Raw genomic sequence first — 21,081 nt, 5'->3', positions numbered from 1 at the left:
AACTGCGGGGAGGTGAGAGACGCGGACGGTTGGACAGCTAAACTGACACTGAGACGAGGGGATAAAAGTAAAACAAAGAAAGAAGAGACAGATAGACACGAAAAACGTTAGACGGAAACAGGGATAGAAGCGGCAGTCAACAAGCCAGACGCCAGCAGTGACGATTTTTTTTAGATCATTTACCTTACCGCGTGCCCGACCATGCTCTGGACGGACACTGTGGCATGGAGGTGATCCAGCTTTGCTTCCAGCATTAAAATGGAGGCTTTGAGGTTGACAGAGAAGGCTTTGAACTCGGCAGAGAAGGCTGTGTGGTGCTGCTCCAGAAGGTTAGTAATGCCCGCCATGTTAATCTCACCGCCAACCTTCTCTGCGGGGCTAGCCCTTGCCCCCTGGTCTTTTACAATCTGTCTGGTTGCATGCGTCGGCATATTTAGGAGATGTATCAGTCAAACCAGACGAATATTACCATTTATAGGGACTTTTGGGGTCCTGAAACGTGACATTATCAAAAGTTGCGTGAGCAAGACTCAACCTGTAACTACTCCATCTCAGCCAAACCGGAAGTTGACTTTTTGATGTCTTTAATGAACTTGAACGTGTCATCATGAAAATTGATACACAGGTCAAGAGTGTCAGGGTCTGTGATCTGAAAGGGGCGACACCCATGGGCGTTAAAAGTCCTCTATAGCGCCGCCTTTAATTTTTTTAAATACCCCTCCCCATAGGTTTTTTTTGGACTAGGAGTCTACCAGATGAACGAAAATGTCTCTGGCACCAATAGTCTACTCCAAACAGAACTGATGCTGTACTCTGCATGTCTGTAGGTCAAACAGCAGGCTGCTATGCCGCAGCCATTTTGGATCCATCGGTATGCATATTAAAGCAAGTCTCTCTCCCACATACTTCATCCAAACTGCTTTAAAATGTATGTACATGATAACAGAACCCGCCCTCTACGCCGCCATATGGTCAAACGCGATCTAGTGTCGCCCCCTTGTGGAAACAGGAAGTGCCATATTTTACATTGACATAGTTTGATTCGCTCCAAACTTCACGTTTGATCAGGGTTAAACCTTGAACACACCAGACCACATGTGGTGACTGCCCCCTGGTGGATTCATGATTCAAAATTCAAGAAACTTTATTTATCCCGAGGGAAATTATTGTGCAACAGTTTCAATACAAAGATGGGAAACGATCAGAGTAACAATAAGCTAACATAAATCAAATCAAAAGAAAGCCAACATAAAATAAATCAAACAATAACTAATGTGAGTGCAACGGACATCGTGGTTAAACGTAGGTATATACAATATACAACAATACGCACCGAGCAGTTTAGCAGCATATTGAAATAAAATAAGTAGAAACTAAATAAGTGATAATAAGTGATGACCCCGCAGCTAGCGTAAAGGGCACCGGTGGAGGTGCGGCAGGCCTAGAGTTTAGCAGGTGAAAACACCTACCTGTTCAAACAATTTGCATTTCTGGAGACCGTGGCTACGGTGAATAGAGCAGTTGGAGTCCAGGGAAGACTGGAGGGCAACCAGGATAGACTGCACCGGGGATGGCAGGCTAGTAACCTTACCCACCAGTTTCCCAAGTGGAAACACCCAAAATATACTACGAAGGCTTCACAGAGAAAACAGCCCGAGGGCCCTCCGAGAGGCGGGATGGAAGAAGGGCCCACCAGGACGGATAAAGCGGTAACGACTGCAAGGACAACGGGAAGTGCGGGTGCGGATGGGAAAAGGTAACAACACTCAGGGGGCTGCACATCTACATGGGGAAGATGAAGTGTGGAGGCAGGAGTCAAAAGCAACCTTGCGCTGCTCAGGCAGGTCAGACAAGCGGGATCCAAGGCCGGGAGTTGACCCATGAAGCACCCCCAAGCAACCCAAGAACCAAATCAAGCCAAAAGGCCAAAAGGCTGAATGAGCCAAGGCAGAAGAAGAGGATCAAGTGGCCAAAGACCAACGAGACAGCGGAGTGGAGGAGGCTGGACGAGTCCCTCAGCAAACTGCTGTAGAAGACGTTGCATGGCACAGTGGGGGCCAAGCTTAACCTGGTTGGAGAGATTCTCTACGAGGAGTGCAGCGGCAGATATGGGGAGGTGACGAGCAGGAAAGCATGCGAAAGAAGGAAGGGAAGAAGGGAGAAGGAGATTGAAGACCTGGTAGCAGACAGAAGGCTGCTTTGTAGGCGCTGGAGGAAAGCAGAGGCAGCAGAAAGAAAAGGGCTTGAAAGTCTTGTGGGATGACATAAGAAGGAGGCTTGCCAACCTGAGGAGCGCAGAGCGCATCAGGCAGCGAAGGCAGAGTTGGAAAAGGAGAGGGCAAACTTCTTTAAGAACCCATTCCGATTCGCACGAGGGCTCCTTGAGGAGTAGACCAACGGATTGCTTGAGATCTCTGAGGAAGACCTGGAGGACCACATCCATGGTCAATATAGCGATCCTGCAAGGAATGAGCCTCTGGGCCCACAAAGCTACGTGCCAAAGCCAGAAGAACCATCTGTGCTCTTCGATGCGTCCCCACCCAAGCTCTCTGAGATCAAGTGGGTAGTGCGGCGGGCAAGATCAGCATCTGCTCCAGGGTCAAATGGGATACCATACAAGTTGTATAAAAACTGCCCAAGACTGTTGCAGCTTCTGTGGACCCTGATGAAAACAGCTTGGACCAAGCATACCATCCTCTCACAGTGGCAGAGGGCAGTGGCAGTGTTCATCCCAAAAGAACAGAACTCCAAGATCATCGAGCAGTTCAGAAGTATAGCCTTGCTGAATGTTGAGGGGAAGATACTCTTCTCTATGACTTCCTACTTTATGGCGAATGGCTACATTGATACCAGCTGCCAGAAGGCCGGGATCCCAGGTTTCCCTGGGTGTGTGGAACATGCCACCATGATTTGGGAGCAGATTCAGTCTGCCAAGAGGGAAAAGAAAGACCTGCATGTGGTGTGGCTGGATTTGGCAAATGCCTATGGCTCAGTGCCACACAGCCTGATTACATTCGCCCTCGACTTCTTTTACATCCAACAGAACATCAGCCATGGTGAAGAGCTACTTCCAGGACCTGCACATGTGCTTCACATTGCAAAATTCCACCACAGTCTGGCAACAGCTGGAAGTCGGGATTGGGATGGGATGCTCCATCTCCCCCATCCTCTTCATCACAGCCTTTGAAGTCATGAAGCAAGACAGGTGGTGGGAGGAGCCCGCCTACCTACAGGACAGAAGCTCCCCCCCACTAAAGAGCTAAATGGATGACATCACATGCTTGCTCCAAACTGCCCCGTGCACATCCAGGCTCATGAAGAGACTGGACGAGTTGATCCTCTGGGCCAGGATGAAGTTCAAAGCTAGCAAGTCAAGGAGCCTGTCCCTGCGGAAAGGGAAGCGGAATGTCAGGGTCACATTTACCACTGGTGTGGAAGACATACCACTCATCGTGGATCAGCCTATCCGGAGTCTGGGGAGGCAATACACATCCAGCCTCTCAGACAAGGAGATAGGAAAGACCATACTGGCAGCAGCTCTCCACAGGCCTGGCTAAAATCGATTCAAGCCAGTTGCCTGGAAAGTAGAAGGTCTGGTGTTTCAACTCCACACTGTACCAAAGGGTAATGTGGCCTCTGAAGCTGTGTGAAGCTACTTTGTCAGCTATAAGCAAGATGGAAGCAAGAGCCAGCTCATTCGTCCGCAAGTGGCTAGGGCTCCCAAGGTGCCAGTAATCGGGCAGCCTGTATGGGAACAACACTCCAGCACCCCTGAAATCGATCACCATAGGATACAGGCAGGAGAAGGCAAGGCTGGTGATGGAGCTGGGGGACTCTGCAGATGAGACAGTGGGACATGGAAGCCCGTGTGGCGACCGGAAGGAAATGGAAGGCTGCAGCACCAAGAGGTGGTGGGCAGAGTCCAGACAGGGCGTGCTGGCCTTGGGTGGGGAGACCTGCCCAAGATGTGGTCCAGGGCTAACAGAAAGGAGAGGAAGGACCTTGAGGTCGCTGAAGTGACGAAGATGGCTGAGGAAGAGTACAGGGTCAAGGCAGTGGCACAAGGGCAGAAAGGTCGCTGGACGACGTGGGAGGGGGTTGTGGGTCGGGTGGTAAGCTGGGCGGACATTTGGAGGCTGCCACAGGCTCGACTCAGCTTCATCCTCAGGGCAACTTATGACACTCTGCCCTCCCCTCAAAACCTCCAAGAGTGGCTGGGCACAGACCAGGCCTGCGACCTCTGTGGGACCATCAGTGCTTCCTTACAACACACCCTGGCAAGATGCAAGACAGCGCTATCTCGGGGCAGGTACAGATGGCGGCACGATCAGGTGCTGAGGAAGCTGGCGGAGGTGGTGGAGAAGAGAAGGCAAGAGGCGAGCAATGGAAGCCAAAAGGGCATGCAGTGGTGGACCCAGTTCCTGAGGGAGGGTGAAGCGGGGGAAACTGTCCCTAGGAGACCTACACCCACCCTTCTGTCGCCAGGTGTGGAGTGGAGAATGGAGGTGGACTTGGGCAGGCAGCACCATTTCCCAGGAGAGATCTGCAGCACCACACTTCGGCCAGATATGGTGCTGTGAACCAAGGCAGGGAGGTCGGTGCTGCTGGTGGAGCTGACGGTGCCATGGGAGGAGGGGATGGCTGGAGCCTACGAGAGGAAGAGAGCAAAGTACACCGACCTAGTCGCTGAATGCAGGGAGAACGGTTGGAGGACACGACTCTTCCCAGTGGAGGTGGGCACCAGGGGCTTTGTGAGAGACTCAACAACTCGCCTACTGAAAGATCTAGGGCTGAGGGGTAAGGAGCTGGCTGAGGAGGCAGAGAAGGCAAGCTTCTTGCTTTGGCTGAGGAGGCGGGACAAGGTGTGGGGAGTGAGCAACTCCTAAGGAAAGCTAGCTGCGGGGGGTGACTGGGAGACGTCCCTGTTCACTGCCCCGCCACCACGATATGTTCTGGGTTAAGGGGCGAAACATCGGTGAATGGTGCTCCCCAGCTGATGACCCCGCAGCTAGCGTAAAGGGCACCGGTGGAGGTGGGGCAGCCCTAGAGCCTAGCACGTGAAAACTACCTGTTCAAACAATAAGGAACAATAAGTGATAACAGTGTTCAAGTGTAGGAGCATTTCTTACTGAACTAAGTTACAGTACAACTAAATAAAGTGATGTAGTGATGATATAAAGTGATGTAAAGTGATATAAAGTGACAAAGTGTCATTTTTCTCAGGACACAGTGTCTCCACTGTTCCTCACCTGACCGTGGTGAGATGAAGGTCCTCTCCATGTGAATTACAGAACAATTCCCAGTCTGTAAGTTCAAAGCAGCCCTGTAAAGCTTCATCGGTCTCCTGTGACCATCTCCTCACAGTCCTGGTGGTCACAGGAAGCCGCTGGACTTGGGGCTTATACAGGGGATGCAGGTGGATGAGGTTGTGGTCCGATCTTCCAAGAGGAGGAAGGGCAGTGGAGCTGTAAGCCTCCTTAACATTGGCATACAGCAGGTCCAGCGTCTTGTTTTCCCTGGTGGGACAGTCCACAAACTGCTTGAAAGTAGGCAGTGTTGCAGCAAGAGTGATGTGGTTGAAGTCCCCAGATATTGCAATAAATGCGCCTGGGTGCCGTGTCTGAAGACCCGCGACGACGGTGTGGATGACGTCACTCGCGCATGTTGCGTTTGCAGTCTCTCGGCCGATAGTATGGCCGCAGACTCACGGCAAGCAGTTCATTGTCCGGGCTGCACACACGCTCCTTAACAGTAACGTGACCAGGATGACATCACTTGTTGTTAATAAGAATAGAGAGTTAGAGTCTGGGATGTCCTCGTGGAGCCACGTCTCTGTCAAACACAGCACACTGCTCACATGATACATCCACTGAGTCCTCACCAGGCCTGCCAGCTCGTCCATCGTATTAGCCAGCAACCTTACGTTACCCATGGTGATGGTTTATATCTCCTCTTCTTTTCCCGCTGTTTACGTCCAGCCTTACATCCCCTGTACTTTCTCCTCAGTTCTGTGGGGATTTCAGGCCTCTCCTGCATCAGTGGCTATGGTGTTAGCGACAACAGCTGTTCACGGGTGTAAACAATGGACCCGCCACATTGTTGCGTCCAGACGGAGACGCGGTCGGCAAAAATAGTCCCAAGAACAAGACAAACGGACAAAAAACATGTAAGAAAGTTCACAAACATAGTTGGCTAAGGTTAGCACGACGACTTACAGGAAAAAGCACTAATAAAAAGACAGTAAATAAGATAAAATATAGCTATTTTATCTTATTTATTGTCTTGCGGAAAAGAGAGAGAGCAACTGTTGTTTATTTTGGAGTGAATCGGACAAAGCGTGTGTGATATGGGACCGCATGTGGACGAAAGAAACATTGCATTTCCTCCTTCCTGTTTTTTTCTCCCTTCTTGTTTCACGCTGCAGCCCATAGATGCCTCAGGCCCTGTGGTTGCGTGGGAGAGCGAGGGCCCAATAATCTTGCAACTTTAATTTTATTTATTGTTGCTATTAGTTTTATTTATTTATTATTATTTTTATTTATTTGTTTTTTTACCCTGCCTATCTACTTATGTTATATGTTCTTTAGTTGTTTGGTTGGTTGTTATGGCCGTGTTTGACTTGGGTTGTTGGGAGGGATAGCGGGGTCCGTGTTGTTTTTTGTTCCGTTTTGTTGTCCCCTTTCACTTTAAGGCAGACATGCTTGTGCGGCTGTTATGATTTTTCTTGTGTACTTGTCTGCGAAATTTAATTAAAACATTTTTTGGGGAAAAAAGGGCATCAACATGTCTTGCCTATAGTTGACTAAGCGTTGGATAAGTTGTTTTTTTTGCTTAAGAAAAACCCTCTGATCCGGGGTGGCAAGCCATGGACATGAAGCAGACAGCGGCGGGTGCCCTCAGGCAGAGGGTTACTGAGACATGTGATTTCTGAATTCTGATAGGGGCATCTTATTTAAAGTATTTGTTGTTATAACATAAATGTGTTTTGTTTGTCTCTTTCTTTGACAACAGCTGGCGGTATATTTAAAACTGTAGTTTCACTTTCACTTTCACTTTCACGGTGCGGTGTCAGATTTAAGCGCCTATAATGAAAAAAAACAAATGGGCATTCTGATGCTGATGATTAAACAGTAGCAGACTGTTGTATAAGCCCAGCCAAGATGCACTCTGACGATGCCAGATCCTGGATATTACAACTTAAGGTGCGTTTCCACTATGGTCGACTACCCTGAATGAGGCGGGTCTATCTGGCCAAAAAGGCCCCTAATTTGCATGTGAGTTGCTCAGGAGGCCATTTGACCGAGAGGAAAATCTTTTGTCCCCTGAGATATACCCGATTGGATGTAGCTCTCAGCGGGATGTGACGGGTGGTAGTACAGACCTACAGACGCCACAACACAGGGAAGTAGAGTAAACACTATATTACCGCACACTAGGGAGATAGATTAAAAGCATGAGCTATTTTCACATTTTTAGCAACAGTATTTATTAATAGGCTTATATTTATACCCAAATAGGCTATTTATCATGCTTTATTGGGAGAAACCAAGCATCTATATGTAAAATCAATTCAATTCAATTCAATTTTATTTATAGTGCCAAATCATAACAAAAGTTATCTGAGGACACTTTACAAACTAGGTAAAGACCACACTCTATGACTTAGTTATGATTTACATAGACCCAACAATTCCCCCGTAGAATACGGTGGCAACGAAGGACATATCCTGATCAAAAATAACACCCAGATTCCTTACTGTGGTGCTGAAGGACAACACAACATCACCCAGAGTAACAATGTCTTTAGCTATTGAGTTTTGGAGGCCTTCAGGGCCAAGTACAATGACTTCAGTTTTATCTGAGTTTAACATCAGAAAATTGCAGGTCATCCAGCTTTTTATTTCCTTAATGCACATTTGAAGTTTATCTTACTGATCCGTTTCTTCTGGTTTGATCGACAAATATAATTGTGTATCATCAGCATAACAATGAAAGTTTATGGAGTGCTTCCTTATAATATTTCCTAAGGGAAGCATATATAAGGCGAATAGAATCTGTCCAAGGACAGAACCTTGGGGGACTCTGTGACTAACTTTAGTGTGCATGGAGGATTTGTCATTAACATGTACAAACAGAGATCTATCTAATAAATATGACTTAAACCAACTCAGTGCGGTTCCTTTAATGCCAATTAGATGCTCCAGTCTCTGTAGCAGCATGTGATGGTCAATAGTGTCGAAGGCAGCACTAAGATCTAGTAAAACAAGTACAGAGACAAGTCCTTTGTCTGAAACTATTAGAAGGTATCACAGCCTATGATTTATTCTAAATCCTCACTGGAAGTCCTCAATAACTCATTATTATGTAAAAAGTCACACAGCTGATTGGCGACTAATTTCTCGAGGATCTTAGAGAGAAAAGGAAAATTAGATATAGGTCTATAGTTGGCTAGTACCACAGGATCAAGACTGGGCTTTTTAAGAAGAGGTTTAATTACAGCTACTTTAAAAGACTGTGGTACATAACCTGCTGATAATGACATGTTAATCATATCTAATACAGGAGTGCTAACTATAGGTAACACTTCTTTAAGTAACCTAGTTGGAATAGAGTCTAGGAGACAAGTAGAGGGCTTTGATGCTGAAATAGTACATGTTAATTTGTTAAGGTTGACCGTAGAAAAGCAGTCCAAGAACAAATCAGGTCGTACAGTTGGTTCCTGGGTTCCTGGGTTTGAGGAAAAATACAATAGAATAGAATAGAATAGAATGACTTTAATGATCCCAGACGGGGAAATTATTTTGTAACAGCAGTAGTGGGTCAGCATATAAAAACTTTGTACATAACATAAATAGAATCCAATATATACATAGTGTATATATACAGTGCACAGTGTGCTATAAACAATAATAATATATACAACAAAATATGCAAAATATACTATAACAATAATAATATATACAAAAAAAAAACAACAACAAAAAAAAGAAAAATTGGTGCCAAGCGAGTTGATTTTGTCTCTAATAGTTATAATTTTGTCATTAAAGAGGGTCATGAAGTTGTTACTACTGAGGGTTATAGGAATACATGGCTCAATGGAGCTGTGGCTCTCTGTCAGCCTGGCTACAGTGCTGAAAAGAAATCTAGGATTGTTCTTATTCTCCTCTATTAAAGATGAGTAATAGGCTACTCTGGCATTACGGAGGGCCTTCCTATATGTTTTTAGACTTTCTTGCCAAACTAAGCGAGATTCCTCAATTTAGTAGAGCGCCATTTACTTTCTAATTTTCGCGATACTTGTTTTAATTCACGAGTTTGTGAGTTATACCACGGAGCTAACTTCCTCTGTTTCATTCAATCAGACATTCAGCACCCCCAGAGCCAGAATGGAATAATCTTTAGTTTCATAACTACATTTTGCGATGATTCGACTATGAGATTGGTAGTTGTATCAGGCTATGTTTCTTTGAACAGCAGCAACATCTGCAACAATTCATCACTCACTAGTGACTCACCAGAGCAGTAGAGCACCTTGTCCCTCTTCCCCTGGCTGCTGCTGCTGAAGACAGATAGCACCATCACAGTCATCTGAATAATCCATGAGGCCATATTGATAACCTAACAGGACAAACATACAGTTCAATTCAATTTCAATTCAATTAAATTTTATTTATAGTGCCAAATCATAGTTATCTCAGGACACTTTACAAACTAGGTATAGACCACACTAAGACTTATTTATGATTTACATAGATCCAACAATTCCCCCGTAGAGTACGGTGGCAACGAAAACCTTCCCTATTACAGGCAGGAACGTCAGACAGACCCAGCTCTGTGGAGGATGGACATCTGTCTTGACCGGTTGGGGAGGAAGAAAGGAGGGAGAAAGAGAGAAAAGACGGACAGATGGACAGAGAGAGACAAAGACAGACACAAAGACAGAGACAGATACACTTCCAGGAACTATATAATATCTATAGTAATGTGAATATGACATATGTTATGGCAGTTAATACAGCAGAATAGTAGAAACAAGCAGAGCTAACGTTATAGATTATAATAGTAGCAGAAAGCATCATGCAGGACCACGGCAGCAGGCACCACCACGATCAGCAGAGACCTGCGAGACGACAAAGCACAAAAAACTTCGGGGAAGAAGTTGAATTAGTAACATGCATTGATGAGACATGAATGATACAGACAGAGAGGAGAGAAAAACAGAGTATCTGGAAAAGTATTATCCCCCGGCAGACTAGGACTATAGCAGCATCATTAAGCAGAACAAAATCAGCTTACAAATAACAACATTGCTAAGGGCTTGTAAGTCCTAGCTGTAAGCTTTATCAAAAAGGAAAGTTTTAAGTTTACTCTTAAATATGGGGACAGTGTCTGTATCCCGAATAACATTTGGGAGTTGGCTCCACAGGAGAGGAGCTTGGTAGCTGTAGGCTCTGCCTCCCATTCTACTTTTGGAGACTCTAGGAACCACAAGTAGCCCTGCATTCTCAGAGCGCAGCGATCTAGTCGGGTAATACGGTACTATGAGCTCTTTAGGATACGACGGAGCCTGACCAATAAGAGCTTTGTAGGTAAGCAGAAGATTTTTAATTCTATTTTACAGGTAGCCAGTGCAAAGAGGCTAATACAGGGGAAATATGTTCTCTTCAATTTGTTTTAGTTAGTACACAAGCTGCAGCATTTTGGACCAACTGGAGACTCTTAACAGACTTATTGGAGCAGCCTGATAATAAGGAATTGCAGTAGTCCAGCCTAGAAGTAACAAATGCATGGACTAGTTTTCTCTGCATCTTTTTGAGACACTATGTTCCTAATTTTAGCAATATTATGAAGGTGAAAATATGCATTCCTTGTCGTTAGTTTTATGTGAGAATGGAAGGACATATCCTAAACAAAAATAACACCCAGATTCCTTACTGTGGTGCTGTAGGACAACACAGCATCATCCAGAGTAACTATATCTTTAGCTATTGAGTTTCGGAGGCCATCAGGGCCAAGTACAATGACTTCAGTTTTATTAGTTTAACATCAGAAAATTGCAGGTCATCCAGCTTTTTATTTCCTTAATGCACATTTGAAGTTTATCTAACTGATCGGTTTCTTCTGGTTTGATCGACAAATATAATTGTGTATCATCAGCATAACAATGAAAGTTTATAAAGTGCTTCCTTATAATATTTCCTAAGGGAAGCATATATAAGGTGAATAGAATCTGTCCAAGGACAGAACCTTGGGGGACTCTGTGACTAACTTTAGTGTGCATGGAGGATTTGTCATTAACATATACAAACTGAGATCTATCTGATAAATATGACTTAAACCAGCTCAGTGCGGTTCCTTTAATGCCAATTAGATGCTCCAGTCTCTGTAGCAGAATGCAATGGTCAATAGTGTCGAAGGAAGCACTAAGATCTAGTAAAACAAGTACAGAGACATGTCCTTTGTCTGAAGCTATTATAAGGTCATGAGTCATTTTTACCAGTGCTGTCTCAGTGCTATGATTCATTCTAAATCCTGACTGGAAGACCTCAAATAACTCATTATTATGTAAAAAGTCACACAGCTGATTGGCGACTAATTTCTCGAGGATCTTAGAGAGAAAAGGGAGGTTAGATATAGGTCTATAGTTGGCTAGTACCACAGGATCAAGACTGGGCTTTTTAAGAAGAGGTTTAATTACAGCTACTTTAAAAGACTGTGGTACATAACCTGCTGATAAAGACATGTTAATCATATCTAATACAGGAGTGCAAACTAAAGTTAACACTTCTTTAAGTATCCTAGTTGGAATAGAGCCTAGGAGAGAAGTAGAGGGCTTTGATGCTGAAATAGTAGATGTTATTTTGTTAAGGTCAACTGTAGAAAAGAAGTCCAAGAACATATCAGGTCGTACAGTTGGTTCCTGGGTTCCTGGGTTTGAAGAAAAACTTGGTGCCAAGCAAGTTGATTTTGTCTCTAATAGTTATAATTTTGTCATTAAAGAGGGTCATGAAGTCGTTACTACTGAGGGTTATAGGAATACTTGGCTCAATAGAGCTGAGGCTCTCTGTCAGCCTGGCTACAGTGCTGAAAAGAAATCTAGGATTGTTCTTATTCTTCTCTATTAAAGATAAGTAATGAGCTGCTCTGGCATTACGAAGGGCCTTCCTATATGTTTTTAGACTTTCTTGCCAAACTAAGCGAGATTCCTCCAATTAAGTAGAGCGCCATTTACTTTCTAATTTTTCGCGATACTTGATTTAATTCACAGGTTTGTGAGTTATACCACGGAGCTAACTTCCTCTGTTTCATTCAATCAGACATTCAGCACCCCCAGAGCCAGAATGGAATAATCTTTTGTTTGATAACTACAGTTTGCGATGACTCACGGGTTTGTGAGTTATACCACGGAGCTAACTTCCTCTGTTTCATTATCTTCTTTTTTAACGGAGCAACAGAGTCAAGGGTTGTTCGTAGTGAGCCTGCAACACTGTCAACAAGATGATCAATTTCAGAGAAACTAACGTTAGTGCAGGAATCTTGAATATTAGGATAAGGCATTAAAGTAAATGCAGATGGAATCGCTTCCTTAAATTTAGTTATAGCACTATCAGATAAACATCTAGTATAGAAACTTTTGCCCAGAGGTGAGTAGTCCTGTAATACGAATTAAAAAATTATTAAATAATGTTCTGATAAAATAGTATTCTGTGGAAAGACTATTAAGTCATTGATTTCCACACCATAAGCCAAAACAAGGTCGAGAGCGCGATTAAAACAGTGAGTAGGTTTATGTACACTCATAAAACCAATCGAATCAAATAGAGAGATAAACGCAATACTAAGGCTATTATTATCAACGTCCACGTGAATATTAAAATCTCCTACAATGATTACTTTATCAGATTTAAGGACTAAATTTGACAGAAACTCTCTGAATTCAGATAGAAATTCAGAGTACGGACCAGGAGCACGGTACACCATAACAAGTATAATTGGCTGCACAGTTTTCCAGGTTGAATGTGAAAGACAAAGAATAAGACTTTCAAATGAATTATAATTTAGTTTAGGTTTACGGTTGATTAATAGGCCTGAGTCATACATAGCTGCAACGCCTCCTCCTTGACCACTGCCTCGAGTAATATGAGTACTAATATGACTGGGAGGAGTCGATTCATTTAGGCTAACATATTCTTCATGACACAGCCATGTTTTAGTCAGACAGAGTAAATCAATATGGTTATCTGATATCAGATCGTTTACTAATACAGCTTTAGATGACAGAAATCTGATGTTTAAAAGTCCACATTCCATTTTCTGATTTTATTGCAGATTTGGTGTTGATTTGTATCAAGTTTTTCTGTATAGCGCCTCTTCTGTTCATTTTCACACACCGACTCCACATTAATTTTAGTGTTCTCCGATTGACGTAATCAGGTGTCATTACCGCCGACGTGAATAACAATCTTACCATATTTACGTTTATCCTTAGCCAGCAGTTTCAAATAGGAATCAATGTCCCCTGCTCTGGCCCCTGGGAGGCATTTTACTATGGTCCCTGGTGTCGCTATGTTCACGTTTCTCAGAATGGAGCTGCCAATAACCAGTGTTGTTCCCTCAGCAGGTGTGTCACTGAGTGGAGAAAACTTGTTTGAAACGTGAACGGGTGGATGGTTAACCATGGGCTTCGACTTAGAGCTATGCTTTCCTCTCACAGTCACCCAGGAGGACCCTGGCTGCTCAGGGATTGCCGGGGGAGGGTTAGCAGAAGCTAACGCTACACTATGTGGCTTTGCACCGGCTAAAGTTATTAGTGGCCTGCTAGCTACCGTAGCACAAGACTGAGCTTCCATGTTGCGGAGCCGTGCCTCTAACTCACTGAGCCTTGCCTCCAGTACTACAAATACACTTCGCTTATTACATTTACCATTATCACTAAAGGAGGCAGATGAGTAGCTAAACAGAAGACACTCCGAGCAAGAGAGAGCAGGAGAGAGAGCGGGGGAAGCCATCACCAGCTGTGAAACTAACTGCTAAGCTAAAGTGGCTAACAGCGTGTAACGTTTAACACTATGGAATTAGCGAGAAAGCGGCTGAAAGAAGGAGAGCTGTGAGTGCTTGAGTAGAACTGGTGGATGTTTAAATGTTAAGCGGATACTCTCTCTCTTTCTGTTACCGCAACAACAAGCAACAAACAAAATGCGACTGACACATTTACTCAAACAAAACTATAAAGACTGATTAGTTAGGTAACGTTATGTTTAACACCGTCATGAAAAACTAAACATAGAGGCATCCAGGAGGACAGCTAATATTACCCAGTCTCTTCCTGTTTTTCCGTCACTACGGCAACCTCGTCATTGATTTTGTTTCATGAATGTACTAAAAGTAGATTTAGTACATTGACTAAATTAATTTGAAAATAAATAAAAATTAGATTTAGTACATTGACTAAATTAATTTAAAAATAAACAAAAGGCAGATCTAGTACATTGAATAAATGAATTCAAAAACCAACAAAAACAGATCCAGCACATTGACCAAACTAATTTAAAAATAAACACACAAAAAGCAGATTTAGTACATTGATTAAATTAATTTAAAATAAATTAAAATCAGATTAAGTAAATTGACTAAATTAATTAAAAAAATAAATAAACAAAAAGCAGACTTAGTACATTGACCAAATTAATTTAAAATAAAAAGAAGATTTATTGCATTGACCAAATTAATTAAAAAATAAATAAATAAAGAAGATTTAGTACATTGACTAAATTAATTTAAAAGTACATTAATAAAAAAGATAATGATCAAGTAATCCTGTGTTTCCACTGCAGCTTTGATACACACACTTACCAGCGGCCACTCCTGGCAGGAAACCTCATAATACTACAGCCCATTCTGTTGGACAGTATTACTGAAAGGCACTGACAGTCTGATTATATGTTGCACATTCATCTAATACATCAAATTAAGCTGTATTTAAGTGTTGAGGGGTTTCAATGAGCAAACTAAATGACAAAATGTCTTTCTTTCATTCAACTGAATTATCAGTCAGCCCATGCAGGGCTGGGCTTGTATCCATCTTCAAGGGGAGATGTGAAGATAATTCTTAATTCAACCATGTCCCTGTGCACACACAAAACACAATCACAGTAAACTATGAATCAGTGGGTGTTCTCACCCACATGTCAGCAGAGCAATAACCTAATGCACAGCAGACTGGATTTTTTACTGAAATATTGTGACTTTATTCTCATTAAATTATGACTTTATTTTTGTTATATTACTACTTTTTACTCAGAATATTGTGACTTCAATATTGTGTTCTCCAAATCTCAGAGAACACAGATGGGATGAATTACAGGCTATTGGTCTCTGCTAGTGCAGGACTTTCATTTGGAGAGCTGTTACAAAAAAGTTAGTGATAATGTTATTGCAGATGCCCTATCCAGGTCCTAAGGAGCAAACATTTTTGGGGAGAATGTGTTTGTCTTTAGGTGAAAGGATGTTAGGGCCCTGGCTGTATGGTTGTTAGTTTAGTGTGTTGTTTTTGTCAGCTCTTCTTTTTGGTTTCTGTGTGAGTTTTTTTTTTCTTCAGAGTGAGTGTTCGGTTTTGTGGTGGATCTGTTTTGTGGTAGTTCTGCATTGTGGTGGAAGCAGCTGATTGGCTGGGCAGTCAGCATCCACCGCTTTAAATCCACCACCACCAGACCCTTGCTGGCAGAGCAGATTTGACATTAGCAGAAACAGTCCTCTGACTGACAAAACCATATCTATCATTAGAGTGTGTGTGTGAAGCCTTAGAGCTGTGGTCGTTTTGTGTCTTTCCATTAATATTTTATGTGGAACTGTGGTTAGTAGGGGTGAGTTGCCACTTTTGTTCCTGGCATATAGTAGTCAGCATCTTTTGTTTAGGAAATCGTTTTTCCTTTGTTTGATGTTTTGGATATCTCACCCTAAAGTATTTAAGTTTCTCTTGTTGTTTTTGGTATAAATACATTTGTATTTATTTAGAGTGGGACTCTTCCATTCGAGAGATCGGCGGTTCTATCCCCAGCTCCTCCGGTCTGCATGTTGAAGTGTCCTTGGGCAAGATACTGAACCCCAAATGTGTGAATGTGGTGTGAATGTTTAGATTAGATTGAATGTAGATCCATTGCCCTCAGTGTGAATGTCTGTGTGGTGTGAATGTGTGAATGTGACAAGTAGTGTGAAAGCACCTTGAGTAGTGAGATGACAGTCCATTTATCTTTTATTTATACTTTAAACCTTTTTGGGAGTCGGACAGTGTCTTAATCCTACTTATGTTATGTCCTTAAAATTCCCCTAGACATGTGCATAACAAATGTGCAGAAAGTTTACAACATGAGCAGTCCAGGGGATTATAAACAAATGAAAATGTATCCATTGATCATTGACATAAAAAGTTGCCACGTGCACACTTAAAGAGGTTACTTGCCCAAGCAAAAGAGGACAGACGACTAAATCATGTCTCAGAGGTAAAAGTTGATCTCCAGGTGTCCCTCCAGAATCCGTCCCCTACGCTGCCTCCTGGGGTGATCAATAGGAGACAGTCGAGACCCAGTGTTTGGGTTTAACGAATGACGCTGTTAACTGGCCACTTTCAGCTGAGTGTGTCTGCCGTTGCAATAGAGACTGCAGAAGTTAAAAACAGGAAGAGAATGCGTAGCTGTCCTTGTATGACCACCCCAAACTCGGCCCTGTTTGGGCTCAGGGGCCAGAAAGCACAATTTTTGGGAAAAGCGTCTGGCGGAATTAATTGATGGTAAATATTTAGGCCCTGCAACTGCATAAATGGTCATATAACCAGGAGAGCTAACTCCTCAGGCCTGGACTCTGCTGTCAACTTACATCTCAAGGAGAAAGCCCACTCCTTTGAGGACAACAATATCCATACCCTTGACAGAGAGGACAGATGGTTTGAATGAGGAGTAAAACAAGCCATCTATGCAAAAGTAGAGAAACCATTGCTAAACAGAGGAGGAGGTCTGAGACACCACTTATCTCCAATTTACAATGCTGCCCTTTCATCCCTTCCCAGGATATTCAACAATCTAACCTCAAAGAAAAACTGTTCACAAATGGCCTTCTTTGACTCCAACGACTGTTGTTAAGACTCAATAGAGAACTAACAAAGTCGAAACCAACTTGCCACCAGCGACTGTCACTCTAATGGCGGTCGTTGGCACTTGGAGCACAAAGGGTTCCAGTGACATCATCGGCCTTGTGAAAGGTTAAATACCTGGATATCCACACAAGATAGTTGGACCAGTCCCAGCCTGGTCAGTTGCGTACTTGCACAGATGAAGCCTCTTGGATGAGAGGTGAAAGGTCTTCCTAGACAAAGGAAGAGTGAGTAGTTGTATAGAATGATGGCCTGAGGGACCAAGGAGTTCTTGAGCCTGTTGGTCCTACACTTGGGAAGGAGCAGTCTTCCACTGAACAGTCTCCTCTGGTTGCTGATGACGGTGTGATGACTGTGTCTGAATGCTAAAAGTGCAGTCAGCACCAGTGAATGTCAGTCTTTTGCTCTGACACTCACTGTTCTGATGTGAGGCATTTTGGATTGGATATACTGCATGTAAATGATCACCCTTACGTCTGTTTCTTCATGTTTTGAACAGATCTCTGGTAGAAGTTATTTTGACATAACTCCAGCATTGCATTCTATCTTGAAATCTTGACTAGCCTCTATGAAAATGACAGGCCTTCGGATGATCCAGTGATCCACAAATAAATGAATGAGTGCCTTCTTTACATTATTTGTAAGATTCCGATCAGCGGGTCGATGAACATTGAGCCCATTAATTATAAAGCGTTAACCACAACCTCTGCAATCTCTCTCAGCTGATTTTGGTGAATAAAGACGATCAAGGTAAGTGTCTGTGCTAAATAATGTTTCAGCTGCAGCATGTTGACTTTTGAAGGTTCACTCTGATATAGTCTTCATTGTTTTTGGTACATATTGCATGTAGAATGAGAAGTTTCCATCTTGAATGAGAGCACATTGGCTTGGAGAAGAAAGTTGTGCATTCTCAGCATCAATCAATTAATTCATTCTTTTTCTTTTTTTTGCGAAATACCCATTGATTGTTGAGATGGAGTTTGGCATCAGAGTCATGGGATAGAACATTATGTCAGAAATGCTTATTTGTGACTTAAAGGCTCAATAGGCCGCTTATTTTTGGCAATATTAGGCCAAAACTTACGTAATAACCTTGGGGATAATGTAAATGAAGTGATGAGAGAAGATCAGACCTCTGTGTCTCTCCTAGGCTCTGTTTTCAGCCTGAAAAGAATCTACCCCATGGCGAAAGACTTTGGCCAATCACAGAGCAGCTGAGAGAGCAAGCCCTGTGAGTGAGTGTTCTATTAAAGCAGATGCATTTTCACGTCTCTTCAGTGGAATTCGTAACCCAGTCTGCAGCAGTGGCGGATGACGGGACAGGAAAGATTGCAACTCCAGTTGCTGTGATGGGGGTTAGGTTGTGTGGGCTGATTTACCATGGAAACAGCCTGGTTACAGTGGCTACCCATAACGCGTGAGAGTTTGCTAATACGTTAGCCTCCTGCTAACCGTAGCCAAAGGTATAAGGCTGCTGCTAATTCAAGTTTAGGTTTATGTTGCTACGTTAGAGTCCTGAATCATACTATTCCACCACAAACGTCTTCAAATACCTACAAGAGTGATAGTAAATTCCCTTCTATAATTTTAACAATCACAACAGTTCAGAGTATTCAGCCTTCATGGGGACCCTGAATGGAGTCTTGCATGGGGCTCCAGTAGGGGACTCCATAGTTCTGCTGGGAGACTTCAACGCCCACGTGGGCAATGATGGAGACATCTGGAGAGGCGTGATTGGGAGGAACGGCCTACCCGATCTAAATCCGACGGCCGTCTGTTATTAGATCTATAACTAACACCATGTTCGAACATAAGTATGCTCATAAGTGTACGTGGTACCAGAGCACCCTAGGCCAAAGGTTGATGATCGATTTTGTGATCGTATCATCTGATCTGAGGCTGTATGTTTTGAACATTCGAGTGAAGAGAGGGGCAGAGCTGTCAACTGATCACCATCTGGTGATGAGTTGGGTCAGAGTAGTGCTGGTGAACTGGGAACGTCTGGAGGAGGCCCCTGTCCGAGAGATTTTCAACTCACACCTCCGGCGAAGCTTTTCTGGTCAACCTTCGTTCCTTCCTCACCTATGGTCATGAAAGCTGGGTCATGACCGAAAGAATGAGGGTACAAGCGGCCGAAATGAGTTTTCTCAGGAGGGTGGCTGGAGTCTCCCTTAGAGATAGGGTGAGAAGTTCAGCCATCCGTGAGGAACTCTGAGTAGAGCGGCTGTTCCTTTGCATTGTAAGGAGTTAGTTGAGGTGGTTTCGGGTATCTAGTGAGGATATGCAGTTGAAGATGAGATGAGACAATCACGATCGGGACGATTGAAATGAGTGACACGTAAGCATACTGACACAGGTGAACATATGAGTAAAGTTAATTATCCTTTTCAGTCACCCATGCCGTCTAATGAACTCATTCAGCACTGTTAAGGTTTGCCTAATATAAATACTTTTTACCAGCGCTAATGTGTTAAAAAAATATTTTCTTACCTATGACTGAAATTATGCAGAATAACTCTTAAAAAAAGAAGCTTTGGCAAGCTGGTGATTGCCTCGGGCAGGGACTGTCGGGTAAGTGAATGGAGCATGTGCATCAGATGCCCGTGCTTGTCTTTTGGGAGGATCTCGGGTCAGAGCTGAGGAGATGAGACCTGTGTAGACTCAACCATTACTTTTTTCTAGGTTTCCTGCCTACTGAGCCTTTACGTTCTTGTGATTTGATGAAGATCTGAAAGATAAACCCACTTGTGGCCTTATAATAGATCATTTTCTGGTTCGATGCCACAAGCTTCCGTTTAGGTGTGGTAGATGACATTGTTTTGAATGTGTTTCTCTTAATGGGTTCAAAGATAAGGTCCTTTTTTGTTTGAAGGCTATCATAGATGAACTTCTCTTTTTGAGTTTTGTTATTTTTCAGGGCAATCAGCACATCATAGCGCATCTCTTCTGGCATAGCTGCCCCTGAACTCAAAACAAGCTGAAATGGGTTGATAAAACTCTGAAAAGCTTGTACTGTTCGCTGCTCTTGCTCTTTAGACCAAGTGATTTCACATGGTCTGAAATCCCTTTGTTGCCTCTCTGCATGTTTGCCTCGGCCAGTTGCCTTTTCTCACATGGCTTTCACAAACTCTACTTTGGCATGGGAAGTCAGGATATAACGTTGGCTCGCTTCATCATTACTGGTTATTCCACAGATCCCAGCAGAATGTCCCAGACCCTGAGTTTGACTTAGCCATTTCATAGCTGTCTCCTCTATGGTTTTGTCTGTGTGGCAGCAGTTGCCTGGGACATGTGATCTGGAAACAGTGATTGCTCAAAAGTTTCTTCAATATGTTCAAGAAATTATCTTGCATAGTTCTGCTGGTCTGAGCAGAAGAAGAGGTTTGGGATGTTGTTAAGAGTGGCTTTGCATCCTTCATAGTCATTCATTTAGATTGCTTAATTCATTGACAGGACGAGCCAGAAGCACTCAATGTATTCCATCCAGATAATAGGAAATAATAGTGAAAAAAAGGTAGCAAAAAACATCCTGAGGGGTGGACTTGGCTCCCGGCCTATTGTGAATGCTGCTATGTAACAGGTGTGTCACATAAAATTTTATTCACCACTTTAAAAACCAGTGTCCTCCACACACCGTGGTGTGCTTGGGGGGGGGGGGGGGGGGGGGCACCTCCAGACTGGATAAACTGATTAGGCGGGCCGGCATGAAATTGGACTCACTGGTGACGACGGTGGCAGAGAAGAGGACACTGGACAAACTGCTGGACATTATGGACAATGCCAGCCCCCCCCTGCACACCGCCATCAGCAACCAGAGGAGCCTGTTCAGTGGAAGGCTGCTTCTGCCCAAGTGTAGGACCGACAGGCTCAAGAACTCCTTTGTCCCTCAGGCCATCATCCTCTAAAACTCTTCACTCAGGGGGAGGAGGAAATAA

General features: G+C 43.5%; 1 protein-coding gene across 1 annotated transcript in view; it reads right to left on the bottom strand.

Moving 5' to 3' along the window:
• Positions 1-21,081, bottom strand: part of cnpy1 (canopy FGF signaling regulator 1) — a 67,504-nt gene that overhangs the window by 43,380 nt on the left and 3,043 nt on the right. Inside the window, exon 2 of the mRNA XM_083929196.1 lies at positions 9,516-9,618. Within this exon, the coding sequence (XP_083785322.1) occupies positions 9,516-9,609 (94 nt within the window). The 5' untranslated portion in view covers positions 9,610-9,618. The remainder of the gene's footprint in view (positions 1-9,515; positions 9,619-21,081) is intronic.

The sequence above is a fragment of the Echiichthys vipera genome, assembly GCF_963691815.1.
Source record: "Echiichthys vipera genome assembly, chromosome: 15".
NCBI classification, from domain to species: Eukaryota; Metazoa; Chordata; class Actinopteri; order Perciformes; family Trachinidae; genus Echiichthys; species Echiichthys vipera.
Note: the sequence above shows the minus strand (reverse complement) of the source record. Positions and strands in the feature narration are given on the sequence as shown.